The sequence below is a fragment of the Staurois parvus genome, unplaced genomic scaffold, assembly GCF_062004578.1.
Source record: "Staurois parvus isolate SC_StPar_1 unplaced genomic scaffold, SC_StPar_1.0 ptg000192l, whole genome shotgun sequence".
Taxonomy (NCBI): domain Eukaryota; kingdom Metazoa; phylum Chordata; class Amphibia; order Anura; family Ranidae; genus Staurois; species Staurois parvus.
Window position 1 is genome coordinate 1416035 of NW_028317988.1, and position 15797 is coordinate 1431831.

At 41.9% G+C, this 15797-nt stretch overlaps 1 protein-coding gene across 2 annotated transcripts in view; it reads right to left on the reverse strand.

The window, feature by feature from the left end:
* Positions 1 to 15797, reverse strand: part of RPS6KC1 (ribosomal protein S6 kinase C1) — a 227383-nt gene that overhangs the window by 124125 nt on the left and 87461 nt on the right. For both annotated transcript variants that reach the window (XM_089677776.1, XM_089677777.1), the window contains exon 9: positions 4516 to 4608. In XM_089677776.1, the coding sequence (XP_089533902.1) occupies positions 4516 to 4608 (93 nt within the window). The remainder of the gene's footprint in view (positions 1 to 4515; positions 4609 to 15797) is intronic.

The window sequence follows — 15797 nt, forward strand, 5'->3', positions numbered from 1 at the left end:
GCAGGTACAGGGAAGCTTCAGCGTGTGCAAGGTACCATGAATTCTCTTCAGTACCAGGAGATATTGGATGGAAACGTGATGCAGTCCGTCACACACCTGAGGCTTGGGAGACGTTGGACCTTTCAACAGGACAATGATCCCAAGCATACCTCCAAGTCCACTAGAGCATGGTTGCAGAGGAAAGGCTGGAACATTTTGGAGTGGCCATCGCAGTCACCAGACTTAAATCCGATTGAGAACCTCTGGTGGGACTTAAAGAAAGCAGTTGCAGTGCGCAAGCCTAAGAATGTGACTGAACTGGAGGCCTTTGCCCATGAAGAATGGGCGAAGATACCCGTAGATCGCTGCAAGACACTTGTGTCAAGCTATGCTTCACGTTTAAAAGCTGTTATAACTGTAAAAGGATGCTGTACTAAGTACTAAGATTGAATGTCACTTGGGGGTTGAATAAAACTGATAATGCTGTGAGCACAGAAAAGACATTTGTGGTTATTTCATTATAACTGTTATGTTATATTTGTCTGACCTACAAGTGCCTCTTTAATGTAAATGTAAGCAAGATGACTGAATGATCAAAAGCAATGTCAAACTGGCCAAAACACTCAATTTCAGTGGGGGTTGAATAATTTTGGCCACAACTGTATCTTCCATAGAGAAGGGCTTTATAGCTCAGCACATTTCACTCACCAGTTGTTTGGTTGTACTGTTATTTCTGTACACACCTCCCCTTGCTCACACTAAGGAGTAGGTGTTCTGTAGTATGCACTGATTTTTTTCCCATAGAGATAGGAAGTTTGCACACCAGGAGCACTTGTTAGCACTTAAGAATATTATTTACTAGTCGGGGAGGCACTCACTAGTTTTTTGACATTTACACAATACTTTTAAGAGTAGAAGTAGTGATATATATTTATTTCCATTCATTCACACGCTCTTTTGATAGGGTGTGGAAGGTGTCAGCAGCAGCTCACCACCACTGCGCAGATTCATTCTATACATTACTGTATGTACTTTATCACATGACCGATGAATGGGTCCTGTGTGGCTCCGAAATGTTGCACTTGGTCCTTTGTGATGTGAACTTTCTGCAACAAAAGTTTTGGATGGCATTTGATGATTCAAGGTGTGCTGGGGAATGGGTAACTAACAAGTTTCTGACAGAGCAAATGTAGAACTCTATATAATGCAATGCAGATCACTAATTTTTCATCATCCCAGGTCCATGGTTGCCACCAGGCTGGACTACAAACAGGTATGTTCATCCTAGTTACAAGAGGGATGATGGAATTAGTAGTTTACCCAAATACGATTACAGCTGTTTCTTGCTTCCAGGTCAGTTTACTGGAACACTGCATTTCTGGCAAAATCAAATGTTTTTTTCTGTACTTGCTGAAAAGTTATTAGCCTAAAAAAAGCTAATGCAGACACCTACATTTTTGTTCTTGGGCTTAGTTTAGCCTTAAAGCAGGGGTGCTCAACCAGTGGCCTGCGGAGCCCATGATGGCCCATGATCTCATGCTCTGGGATGGCAGGTCGGCAAGGCCAGATCACTGGTTCCCAACCCACCATCCCAGAGCATCAGCGTGGAGAGAGCCAGCGCTGGAGGAAGCAAGTGGCTGTGGAAGAAGCAGGAGCTGCAGAAACCGATGTGTCCTCCATAACACCGCCTCTTTTTCCAGGCAAAGTGCATTTGGTATCACTCCACTCTGGGACAGGAACCTTTCCAACAGCCAGTGATGCCAGCAGAAAGTGAAAGGTAAAAGGTCAGTTTATTAAATATCAGTTTAGCAATGAGCATTTATGAGCCATGGGCTTCTTTCACATTGATCTGCAGGTGCACCACTGTGCACCTGCAGCTTTCCTGTGGGTTACCTGCACTGAGCCATAGATGTCTATTATATCCTGCGGGTTTGATGCAGTGCACCACATCACAGATGTAATAGAAGTCTATAGCTCAGTGCAGTAAACAGCAGCGAATCAGTGTAAAAACAGCCTTATAGGGGGCTCAGGGCAGTAAGGGCTTGTTAACATTTGTGGTTTGGGGGGTGGTAAAAGTCCATAGTTTATTATGCCCTACAACCGGTAACCAAATCAAAGTGGCCCTTACTCTTCGAAAGGTTGAGAACAGCTGCTTTAAAGTATCTCAGTCATTCCCAAAAAATAATGAAAATGCAAACAGCTGTTATAAAAGGAAGTGTAACATTTACCTATCTGGCAGGAAGGAAGTCAAATCTTTGCTCTTTGAAAGAGCTACAGGAGCCACCAGTATTTGTCACTTCTGGGCATGCAGATACCAAGTAACCCGTTGGGCATAGTGCTTCTTCCCACCATGTTGCTACTGTGTCCTGTAGTGAATGTAGGGGCATGACACCCAAGATGGGACCAGAAATCCAGCATAACCAAAGGAGCAGATACCAGAAGAGATAGCGAAGATTAGTCTGCCCACCCACTGCAACATTTTAAGCCCAACTCCAGCTCTACTATCAATTTACATAGTTTGGGTCAAGTTGGCCCAAACAAACTATTTCTTTTACTACTACATATGGCTACTGTGAGGGCTGTATAAACTGTATCAGTTACACACAGTATAGAGCCCTATGTTTGAGACAGCATCTCTCAGCGCTAAAAAGCAGTTGGTGGGGATCTGATGTCTTGCACTGCAGAGCTCAGTGAGGAGAGCTCTGACCCCTGATTGGAGGGAAGGGACACCCCCCATCTCCTCCTCATAGTACACAGAGAACATAAACAGCTGTGGCTTTCAATCATAGGCTGTTTGCTGGAGCTCTTATCCCCATCACCAATTATCTCTTCGAGTTGGGAAAATGTAAAATAAAAAAATATTCAAACAAAAATATTATTAAAGTGGTTGTAAACCCTTACATATACCTAGTGAAGTGAATGGCCCCAGGTGATACACACAGAGATTAAATAAATCTTCCTACATAAGTTGTACCTTTTTATCTGCGGCCCTCTCTCCTCTACAGCCTTCTAAAACATACATTTGAGACAGCATCTCTCAGCACTAAAAAGCAGTTGGTTGGGATCTGATGTCTTGCACTGCAGAGCTCAGTGAGGAAAGCTCTGACCCCTGATTGGAGGGAAGGGACACCCCCCATCTCCTCCTCATAGTACACAGAGAACATAAACAGCTGTGGCTTTCAATCATAGGCTGTTTGCTGGAGCTCTTCTCCCCATCACCAATTATCTCTTTGAGTTGGGAAAAACGGAAAATACAAAAATATTCAAAAAAAATATTATTAAAGTGGTTGTGAACCCTTACATAAACCTAGTGAAGTGAATGGCCTCAGGTGATACACACAGATGAAACAAATCCTCCTACATAAGTTGTACCTGTCTATCTGCTGTATTCTCTTCTATCCTCTGAAAGTGCTGATTTTATAAAGCTTGTACAGCTGTCAAAAAAAGGGTATGGAGAGCTGAAATTACACTCTGTAGAGCTCAGTGAGGAGAGCTCTGAGAGCTGATTGGAGAGAATGGACACCCACCCCCACACAGCTCACAGGAATGGAGATGAGGGTGTCAATCTGCTCGAGATCCCTCCTCATTTTTCTCTTGGTGTCAGGAAAACTTGTCAGAAGTGATTCATGCTGATAGCAGAGGAATGAAGCAGCAGACAGCAATAACACTTAGTGCTCTTAATTGAGACAAGTACACACTACAGAAGGGTATGCTTTGTTCATATGTCATGTCTGAGATTTACAACCACTTTAAGGGTTGATGGGTGTTGAGCTTGTGATGGTGACACCAGTTTGACATGTTTCTTAGACTATTCAGAATTCATTGACAAGTGCATTTGACCTGCAGCTGACCTCATTCTGACTTGCAATCCTACATTAAGTAGATTCACATTCCCAAAGACTTGTATAGGTAAGGAAAACTTGTTGACAGGAGTAGAGAAAAGAGTGGTTAACACATCACCCGCTGCCCCGTCATTGTCCAATCACAGGCTTGGGCAGGGAGGTGACAAAGCTACATTGCTTAATTGCAGTATAGAAAAGTAAGGTTTTGGATTGTCTGGACATCATTAAAAGTCATTATGCAGGAAACCATTTTGTGTATATGTATTTTAAATGTGTATTTAACCATTTGCCTGGAGTTAAGCTTTTATTGTCTTTTACATGAAATCATTTTGTTTACCAGCATGTAAACATTACCAGTTCCTTTCAACCCAAGGCTGACCCTCAATTAGCAAAAAAACCAAGTCTTTCTCTACATAAGGGGACTCTTTCTTTGTAACCGACACCACATTGTAGAACAAGAGAAACATACTCTGCCCCCTATCTCAGATAGGTTTTTGCACAAGCTTACATGAATTGCTTACATAAAGCATGCCTTTTTTTCCCCTTCCGTTGCTTTTGTTATTTTAAAAGTGCAGATGCATTTGAGTCATTTTCCCCTTTTGTTTCATATCCTTAAGATCCCAGGCTTCAAAGACACTATGTCAGCATGCGGTCGATTTATGACTGAACTCTCCAAGAGATGTTGAAGAATTACCTTGTCAATCACCCCAAGGACTCTGAAGGCCTTCAGTTCCTCGGCAGGGCTCCTCAGGTTCCAAGAGGGCCTTGAACTCTCAGCTCCTGGAGGCTAATGGAACATATCAAAGATAAGACATCAATCAGTGTGGTACTTGAAGGAAGGCCGCCTGCTGAAGCAAATGCCAGGCCGAAGGAAACTAAATTTATCATAAATCACAGAGCAGAGATGAAAGATGACGTTTTATGTGGCTCTCTCTAATTATGAAGTTGCGAGTAAATAAATTAAGAGAATGGAGGGTGGAATAGAGAAAAACAATATCATAAAGAAAGTTGCATCTGAAATGATGGGAAAAAAAAAAAAATCAAAAAGGCTGATGTTCGTTAAAGTGGCTCTCTGTGAAAATGCATGGTGGGATAAAGCTGCAATAACAAGAGAAGCAAAGAAGATTCAGGGAGATTCGAGTGTAAGCTCCTATGAGCAATTTCTGCTTGCAGAGTTAAAGCTGATACAAAGTTGAGAAAAAAAATATATATATTTATATGTGTGATTATATATATATATATATATATATACACACACACAGTATATATATATATATGTGGAATATGTATGTGTATATGTATATATATATATATATATATATATATATATATATATATATATATATATATACACACACACACACACACACACACACACACATATACATATATATATACACACACACACATATATATATATATATATATATATATATATATATATATATATACATACATATATATACACATACACACACTTTATATACATACACATACAGTACTGTGCCAAAATTTTCAGCAGTTGTGAAAAAATGCTGTAAATGAAGAACACTTTCAGAAACAGCAGTGATAATGGTTTATTTTTAACGATTAATAAAATGGGAAGTAAATGAACAGAAGAGGAATCCAGATCTAATCAATATTTGGTGTGATCACTCTTTGCCTCCAAAACAGCATCAATTCTTCTAGGTACACTTGCACACAGTTTTTTAAGCAAATCGGCAAGTAGGTTGTTCCAAGCATCTTCTGTGGACGTAGGCCGACTCAAATCTTTCTGTCTCTTCATCCCAGACAGACTCCATGATGTTGAGATCAGGGCTCTGTGGGAGCCAAACGACCACTTCCAGGACTCTTTGTTCTTCTTTACACCGAAGATGGTTCTTAAAGCGGAGCTCCACCCAAAAAGGGGAAGTTCTGCTGTAAGGACTCATCCCCCACTCCCTATTAAGAACTGGCACCTTTGTGGAGCATGTACATGATTTTCACAGATACCCGCTCCCACTTCCGTAGGTTATCAGAAGCTTGTATTTCTCAGCATTGAGGACACCATTGATCCTGACCAAATCTCTTGCTTCACTGTTGCCTGCAGACATTCATTATTGTACCATTTTCCAGTCCTTCACCAACAAACTGCCTCCTGCTACAGCCAAACATTTCAAATATTGACTCAACAGTAAAGAGCACCTGTTGCCATTTTTCTGCACCCCAGTTCCTATGTTTTAGTGCAGAGTTGAGTCGCTTAGCCTTGTTCCCACGTTGTGGTATGGCTTTCTGACTGCAATTCTTCCATGAAGACTACTTCTGGCCAGACTTTTCCGAACAGTAGATGAGTGTACCTGGGTCCCGCTGGTTTCTGCCAGTTCTGTGCTGATAGAACTGCTGGACATCTTCTGAAGGAAAGTAAGCATGATGTGTCTTTCATCTGCTGCATTAAGTTTCCTTGACCGACCACTGTGTCTACAGTCCTCAATGTTGCCAATTTCTTTGTGCTTCTTCAAAAGAGCTTGCAAATTTATTTGAATTGGAATTTACTTCTGTTCCCTCACTTTGCATTTTGTAAATTTATAAAAATATATATATTTTTGAAAGCAATCTTACGTTACAGCTTTTCTTCACAACTGCCTACAACTTTCACACAGTAGTGTGTGTGTGTGTGTACACATGCATACATACACATACACATACATATATATATAATAAATAAAATAATATACAGTCATGGACAAAATTGTTTCAATTACAAATGTTAAGGCATTCTCATGTGTTCTTGTTTGTATTGGTATGATACGAAAAAGTGGAGAAACAAAAAGCCAATTTTGACACATTCCACACAAAGCCCCAAATATGGACTGGACAAAATTATTGGCACCCTCAATTTAATATTTGGTAGCACACCCCTTTGAAAAAATAACTGAAATTAATTGCTTCCTGTAACCATCAATGAGTTTCTTACACCTCTCTACTGGAATTTTGGACCACTCTTCTTTCGCCAACTGCTCCAGGTCTCTCAGATTGGAAAGGTTCCTTTTCCCAACTGCTGTTTTGAGATCTCTCCACAGGTGCTCTATGGGACTGAGATCTGGACTCATTGTTGGCCAGTTCAGTACTCTCCAGCGCTTTGTCTGAACCACTTCTGGGTGCTTTGTCAAAGCCTGACAATGTTGGTCCTCCCTCTTCCAGTCTATGCCATCTCAAAGTGTCGCTGTGCAGAGGATTGCAGGAAGCTCAAATAAATAAATAATCAGGTACTTACACCAGATATATTTTTTAGATTTATAACTGCTTTAAAATGAACATGTGCTTAGGCCACACAGAGCAAAGCTAGAGGTTCACTTCAACTTAGGTTTAGGCTTTCCCATCGTATACCACATACCTTTCATTTGCTTCTTCGCCACTCCATTCAGCCAATTGGTGCAAAGGAGAGCTTTGTGAAGAAAGTGGTCAGAGATGTGGTCTACATGGAGCTATGGATCACCATGATACAGAGCTGATTGACCCAGCGCTGTCACATATAGAAAGTCACATGCTTCTTCATACCCAGAAGCACCAGGTATTTCCTTTGGTACCCAGAGGTAAAAGGATCAGCAAGGAAAACACCCTGAAGGGGCAAGACACAAGTTTACTTTAAACAGCGCTTTTTTTTCACATCTGCACAGATGCAATGCCAGGATCCTGCAGCCTCTAGCATGGGGGGGGGGGAGCAGGAGCAGTGGGGACCAGCCTTGCACTTGGAGGATTAGATAAGTATATCTCTGCTGACAATCCCCTAGACAAAATGAGCAGTTAAGCCATGTAGTGCGGGCACAGGGCATGGGAAAATAGGAATTTTGCCTGGCGTTCTTTAACGAACTTTGGGGCATTCACCTACAGGCCTACCATTGAAAAAGGCTCTTACCCAGAAGACCTTTCTTCTTTGGAGAAGGTATATTCACACATTACCTAGGAAGCCCTTGTTCCTAGTTGTGTCTTGCCCTGCAATGATGACAGGACTGTAAAAAGTTTTCAGCTCCTGTCTGTGCCGATTGTACCCTGGACATATTTCATACACAAGTGAGATAATGCACAGGTGCAGCAGTAAAAAAAAATGAAACCAATGGAAAAAACAATTCACAACCCGTGCGGGAGAGAAGATGTAAAATCAAACCACACAAAAGTAGAGCACAATGTTAAAAACACCCAACAGGTTTAGAAGTCAAACATAAAATTAGAGCTCTCAGCGCATGTAATGAGTGACTAAACTGCGTAATGTACATGATCAGAGCTGTAGTTTATGGTGTCTGGGTCAACAATCATTCTCCATTAACAGAGAACTTCAGCCGACACAAACACATCAGCTTTGGGGGAAGTACATAAAACAGTGGCATAGTCCAACAGGTGAGTTACCTGAGGACGAGACCAGCAAAGGTCATGTGTGCACCTGCCGTCTGAGACTGAGACCTTCTCTATGGGTGCTGGCAGATTACAATGTACCCGCCACCAGGCAGAAAGGGAGATGAGACAAATGTGAAATGTTTTCCTCTATTATACAGAAGGCATCCTCAGCATCCACATAGATGTGTGTGCATCCTGCTCATACCTGCTGACCGATAGCTATGCAAAGAAGCATGCATGTCTATGGCTAGGTTCACACCTATGCAGGTTGTGTTAGAGGCGTTTCTGCATTGCGCTTTGCGTTGCGTTTTGACATGTTTTTTATGCGCTTCGCGGTTTGTTTGTTTTTTTTTCATTTTTCTTGTTGCTAGGCAGATTTTAAATGCAAAATGCAGCAAAAATGCAATACATGCTTTTCTGCAGCGTTCCCATTGAAGTCTATAGAACCAAAAAATCAACGTTCTGTGTTAAAAAAAAGTCCCTGACCCTTTCCAAAAAATGCACCGGGTGAAAACACGGAGATGCGAACATGTCCCATAGGAAATCATGTTAAATGGACTATACTGCGTTTCTGAAAAACGCTGCAAAAAATGCTTAGGTATGAACCTAGAGTAAAGGAGACTCTCCATATGCATGGCCTGTGACAGATTCCACAGAATTCAGGAAAGGTATGCTGTGTATAGACGTCAAAGTGTGCTGGACTGTGCGGGCAAATGTGGACCGCTCTCTAGGCAAACAATTATTTCAGCTTTGTATTCATTGATACAACAGTAAATGTATTCTTTAATATGCAAGCAGTGCAAGTATTTGGATTTGACTTTTTTGAGCCTCTTGCAGTCCCAGTACAGCAGAGCTTAGACTGGTAGAGGGAGATGCAACATAAGAAGCCAATGACTTGTGCTGCAGTTCTCCATTGCTAACAAGGAACGTGCTGATAGGACAAGCGAGCATATTGGCATACGCTTATGATGCTGCTGCTTCTCCTTTCACTGTCCATTCACAGTCTGAATAAGGGACAGCAGCTGAAAGGATTACATAACTGTAGCTGAGGAAAAGTCAGGTCTCTTCTGTCAGACAGGGCTGTGCTGTGTGTTGCAGAGCTTTGTACATATCAGGACTGGATTAACAGAATAACAAATCCTTCTGCAGGTAAACAGCTCCCATATACAGTATGTATTTATTCTGTGTCATTAAGTTGTCTGGAATTTAACTTTCATATTCATTTATGGAGGGGGTCAGAGAGTTAGCAGTGCTGTCAATTGTTATTCTCAAGCATTGCACAATTGGCAATAGAATCAAATCTACAGACACCTGTTCTAAAAAAAATGCCCTTTCCTGGGTTAAGGCTAGGGGATGTACATTTGCTTGATTACCATCTCTTGCCTTTGCCAACCAGTCCTAAGCCCTGCCAAAACCAAGAAGGGGGAAGTGTGCATAAAACCAAAACAAAGAGTCCGGTGGAACACCATAAAATTCAGACAAGGAACATCAGGCCTCCACTGACGCATTTCACCCAAAACTGGGCTTAGTCATAGAGACAATCAAAGAGTTCTCTACAATTAAGCCCAGTTTTGGTTAAACTTGTCAGAAGAGGTCTCAGGCAGGACTTCATGTTGTTTGTCTGAAACAAAAGAGCTTCAATTATATTGGATTTTACGATGTGTGCCTCCAGCTTCTTTCTTTTGACCTCTAGCCTTTCTAGCTTAAAGAGGACCTGTATTAGGTAGGCTCTGCCCAAATTAAAAGGCAAGCTGTCAAATGATTAGTCTTCAGTATTGCCAGTAGGGGCACTGCTGATCTTTTCCACATTACTGACCTACCATGCCTGGTCAGGTCCACTTTAAAGAGACCTCATCGTGGAAAAAAATAGGTAAAACAAACAGCAATATAAAAGAAATGTATAATAACTGCCATTACTAACTTTTCCAGATTTCAATAATCAATCTCTTGCAGAGCTAAAGCAGCCACTAAAATCTTTGGCATCCAGTATATCCAAATGTGTCAGATACCTGCAATGTCTTGCTGCCTGCTGTGGCCTTCCATCCAACTTACACCACAAGCAGTGGCAGGGGAACCACAGCACTTATATTGAAGATTCTAGGTGCAGCTCTAGCTCTGCAAGACAGCGAAGATTAGAACTATTGGTGCCTGTAAGGGTAAGTATTATACGTATAAACAGTAAGGAAATTCCGCACACAGACAGCTCCAGGTGTTTTACCTCTATGACTGGCGAAACGCGTCAGTGGGGTTGCCATAGGGAGGAGCCAGGGCTGAGGCCACTCTTTACTCCCCATATACCTGTGCAGCATTTCCTTATTGTTTGTTGCAGAGCTCTCTGAATGAGCTGCACCCTTTGAATAGAGGATCATCTGAGCATCTGCATGGCACTTGGAAAAGCTCCCTATGACACTTATGTGGTTGCAGTAAGTATTATACATATGTTTTAAAATGCTGTACTTGCTTACAATTTTTTTTTATTAATGACCTTGTCGCTACCATTTTGCTGCATTTGGGGATTTGGAGAAAACAGCTTACTCGTAAGTAGAATCCTATAAATGTCTTTACATATCGCCCAAACCATCCTCTCTGCTTCTCCAAAGAACCCCTGCTCTCTGGCTCACTCACCCTCTCCTCCCATGCTTGGCTCCAGAGTGTCTTCTATTCTCTGAAATTCCCTGCTCCATTCTTTCTGGATATGTCCAACTCTGTCCACTCTGATCCCACCTCTTCAGGAAATCCTACCCCATCTTTACCAAAAATTAATATTTCTTTTTTCATCAAATCATCCCCTCATCATCCCCTTCTTATACCACTTGCCCCTCCCTATTAGATTGTAAGCCCCCAAGAGCAGGGCCCTCTGAACCAGCTTGCCTTGACATATAATGCAACTATACTGTCAACCTTCATATTGTAAAGGTCTGCGCAAACTGTTGGCGCTATAGAGATCCTATATAATAATTATACACCTTGAAACAAAATGTATTAAGTTCTATTTGTATATATATTTTCTTTCTGGTGACTCAAAGGATAAGTTCACCTTTAGTAGGGTGTAACTAAGCAGGCGTGTCCCCCCCACCCCACCCCCCCCCCCCCCGAGTTCCCCATTGTGACAATGAGCCAGCGATCTTCTTCCCACACCCAAGGTCACGATTTTTGAAAAAACGTGTCTGTGCAAAGCTCCACCCACACGGTTGCATCTCTCATTCACAGACTTTTGTGAAAGGGAGAACTACAACTACCATCAGCCATTGTCGCTGATGGCTTGTAGTTCTCAATGAACTACCAGTGTGCTGATGAGCACTCTAGGTAGTACATTGATCCTTCCTATTGTTCAGTAGCTGCCTGCCTGTATAAGGTATGGGCAGATAGTTTCACTGACAGTCTGCAGGAGCCTGGCATTGCATTCGAGATCTGCTGGTCATGGGTGCAATGCTTTACAGGCTCCTAATAAAAAAAAAATACAAGCCTATTTCTACTTTCAAAAAAGATGTGCATTTAATTTTTTGTTAAAAAAAGGTGAACTTCTTTAAAGCAATTATTCTGCTTGTTGGGGCAAATGGTGAGGCAGCCATCCTGGGAACAGAATATTATACTAGGGCTTATTTTTGGCAGCAGCCAATTAACCTACCAGAATGTCTCGGTGGGTCCCCAGAGGAAACCTACACATGCACAGGGAGGAGATGCAAACTCCATGCAGTGGCCTGATAAGAACTCAAGCCAAGGACTCCAGTGCTGCAAGGCAGACGTTCTAACCACTAAGCCATGGTGCTGCCCCCAATACATTACCCACCCTCTGATCTATCATAGGAGATGATGACTCTATATGAATCAATGCAAGTAACCATAAACATGAAGGAGAGCATTTCCAGCTTTCCCTTAGATGTAAGTTTTCCCTTGCTTAGCCTACACACATGCAAAATGGCTGTCAAGGATGCCTACTGTCAGAAAAAAACTGGAAAACATTTCCTAAGTGTCTCTGGTAAGTAATGTAATGATTCATTTTTATCACAAAAAAGTGCACTTTTTATTTGACGTAAACTTCTAACTAACCTGGGCAACTCAAACTGAGCATATGATGAAAAATGTATGAGCAGAGGAAACCTGCAGTGAAAACAGCATGTTGAAATGATCAGTAGATCTAAGGATAGAAGGCAGCTGAAATTATATTAAAAATATGTCTTTGCCTCCACCTGCCAACTGAGCGGCTCTTTTAGACCTTTAAAGTATACATAAAGCCAAATCTTTTCATTTTTTTTTTTTTTGTTATGGATAGTATGTTAAAGGGTTAGAAACCTTGTCAGGTTTTTATTGCTGTGTTCCACTGGGGTGATGCACCCTATTTGTCTGCTGTACAGGAAGTGATGGGAAATCCAAAATATTTGCATTATCACAGAACAGGAGGTAAGCGCAGATTTTTTTATTGGGAAAACTTGCTCTACTTGCAACTGTTCAAGACTAGGTTAACACTCGTTCTTTTCTGGAAAGTGATCTGTAGTGGATTGCTTTTCAGAGTGCTAAAGAGCTGCTGTAATGCGTTCAGGAGGTGATTATGCCCTATCCTAAATGTTTCCTTTTATTTGCGGAACAACAAATTTTAATGTGGCTAGTGTGCCACAAGCTCGAGCCAAGCTTTTGAATTGAATACTGAATGGATGAGCTTGGAAGGTGTTGCTGCCTATCAATATAACATACTTTGTTATATACAAAGCTGTCCATAACACTGTTCCAAACTACATCACCGACCTGATATCCAAATACCACCCAAAACGTACTCTCCGCTCCTCACAAGACCTCTTACTCTCTAATTCCCTGGTCTCCTTCTCCCATGCCTGTCTCCAGGACTTCTCCAGGGCTTTCCCCATCCTCTGGAACTCCCTACCCCAATCCATGAGAATATCACCTACTCTCCTCTCCTTTAGGTGCACCCTGAAAACCCAACTCTTCAGGGAAGCCTACCCCGCCCTCAGCTAATTGCCAATCTCCTCCACTCTTCCTACCACTCCATCCCCCACAGCTATTCCTCCCGTACCATTATCCCCTCCCTCCTAGATTGTAAGCTCCAAGGAGCAGGGCCCTCGAATCCCTCGTGTATCACATTGTATTGTTATTGTACTGTCTCCCATTGCAATGTACAGCGCTGAGCGAACTGCTTGCGCTATATAAAACACTGTATAATAACATTAATATAACATACTTTGTTAAATTTGCCGCAAAGCATTGCAGCATGTGAACAGCCCCCTTTAGCTGTAGACTTTAGGTAGGCTGTCAGGGGGAGGTAACAACTCAAATGCCGGTTTTTACTTCTGCTGATGTGCTCCTGTCCCTTCTTTTTAAAATAAATACCTTTAAGCCCCAATTCACACATATGTAGTTCTGGATGCATTTTCAAAACACACAGATTTCCATGACAGGCTAGACATTATATGTGTATTGAGGTGGTTCACACAGATGAGATCCACAGGCACTGCTTTTTGAATGTGATTCTGAAAAGGGTCCTGTGCAAGTTCGAATCAGTGCATTCCAGACCGAATTTGCATTGAAGTCATTGAGAGGCGATTTTACATTGAAGTCAATGGGAGGCGATTTCACATTGTAGTGAACAGGAGGCAGTTGTGGAGAGAACAAGAGAGCCAGCAAAATCGATCGACTTGGGTACAACCAGCCTGTCAGATTTTTTATATGCGAGTATTGCTAGCGGCTATACAGTGGGGAAAATAATTAATTGATCTCCTGTAGATTTTGTAAGTTTGCCCACTTACAAAGAAATAAAGAGTCTATAATTTTTATCATAGGTGTATTTTAAATGATAGAGACAGAATATCAACCAAAAATCCAGAAAAAAACATGATACAAATGTTATAAATTGAGCTGCAGGTCAGTGAGTAAAATAAGTATTTGATCCCCTACCAAACAACAATAATTCTGGCTCCCACAAACTGGCTATGTGCTCATGTGTTACACAGATTAGTCCTGTCAATTTAAGGAGGTGCCCCTAATGACAACTTCTTATGTGTATAAAAGACACCTGTCCACAGAATCTCTTTCTTGGGCACCACTATGGGCAAGACCAAAGAGTTGTCAAAGGATGTCAGGGACAAGATTGTAGACCTGCACATGGCTGGAATGGGCTACAAGACCATCAAAAAGAATCTTGGTGAGAAGGAGACAACTGTTGGAGTGATTATTCACAAATGGAAGAATTACAAAATAACCATCAATCGCCCTTGGTCTGGAGCTCCATGCAAGATTTTGCCTCATGGGATAAGGATGATCATGAGAAAAGTGAGGGATCAGTCCAGACCTACACGGGAAGAGCTTGTGAATAGTCTCCCTCCTCAAGAAGGCACATGTACAGGGCTGTCTGAAGTTTGCCAATGACCATCTAAATGATTCAGAGAAGAATTTGGAGAAAGTGCTGTGGTCACACGAGACCAAAATTGAGCTCTTTGGCATTAACTCGACTCGCCATGTTTGGAGAAAGAAAAATGCTGACTATGACCCTAAGAACACCATCCCTACAGTCAAGCACGGAGGTGGAAACATTATGCTTTGGGGCTGTTTCTCGACTAAAGGTACAGGCCGACTTTGCCGCATTGAGGGGCCAATAGACGGAATTGTGTATTGTAAAATCTTGAATGAGAACCTTTTTCCCTCAGCCAGAACACTGAAGATGGGTCATGGATGGGTCTTCCAGCATGACAATGACCCAAAACATACCAGCAAGGCAACAAAGAAGTGGCTCAAGAAGCGGCACATTAAGGTCATCGAGTGGCCTAGCCAGTCTCCAGACCTTAATCCTATACAAAATTTATGGAGGGAGCTGAAAGTTTGAGTTGCAAGGGACAGCCAAAAAACCTTAAGGATTTAGAGAAGATCTGCAAAGTAGAGTGGACCAAAATCCCTCCTGAGATGTGTGCAAACCTGGTAACCAACTACAAGAAATAACTTAACTCTGTGCTTGCCAACAAGAGTTACTCCACCAAGTACCAAGTCACGTTTTGTTTGGGGATTAAATTTTATTCTACTCACTGAACTGCAACTCAATTTATAACATTTGTTTCTTGTGTTTTTTCTGGATTTTTGGTTAATATTCTGGCTCTATCATTTAAAACACACCTATGATAAAAATTATAAACCCTTCATTTTTCTGTAAGTGGGCAAACTTACAAAATCTGCAGGGGATCAAATATTTAATTTTCCCCACTGTAGCTGCTAGAAGTAATCGTGTTCTTCCAGCCAGGAAGGCTCCCCCGCAGGTAGAATGCAATAGCACTGCGGGAGGGATTCCCCCATCAGCATTAACTGTGTGGATGAAGGAATCGATGGGGTGGAAGGAAAGAAAATCTAACCATCTATGGGCTGCTTTACTTGTTTAGGTTGCCCACAGGTGCCATTTCCAGAAGTCACAACCAGTGGATCCAGTGCTGCAGGAGACTGGTTGTCTCTTAATGAAATAATCACTGCACTGCACCCATTCGAGGACCTTGCCACTATACAGTCAATAGAAAGAGAAACTCAAAGAAGGGCCTCTATGCAAGAAAGAAAGGGGGAGGGGCTAGTCTAATTGAAGGAGGAGTGCCCAGTGTACCCATTTAAAAAGAAAAT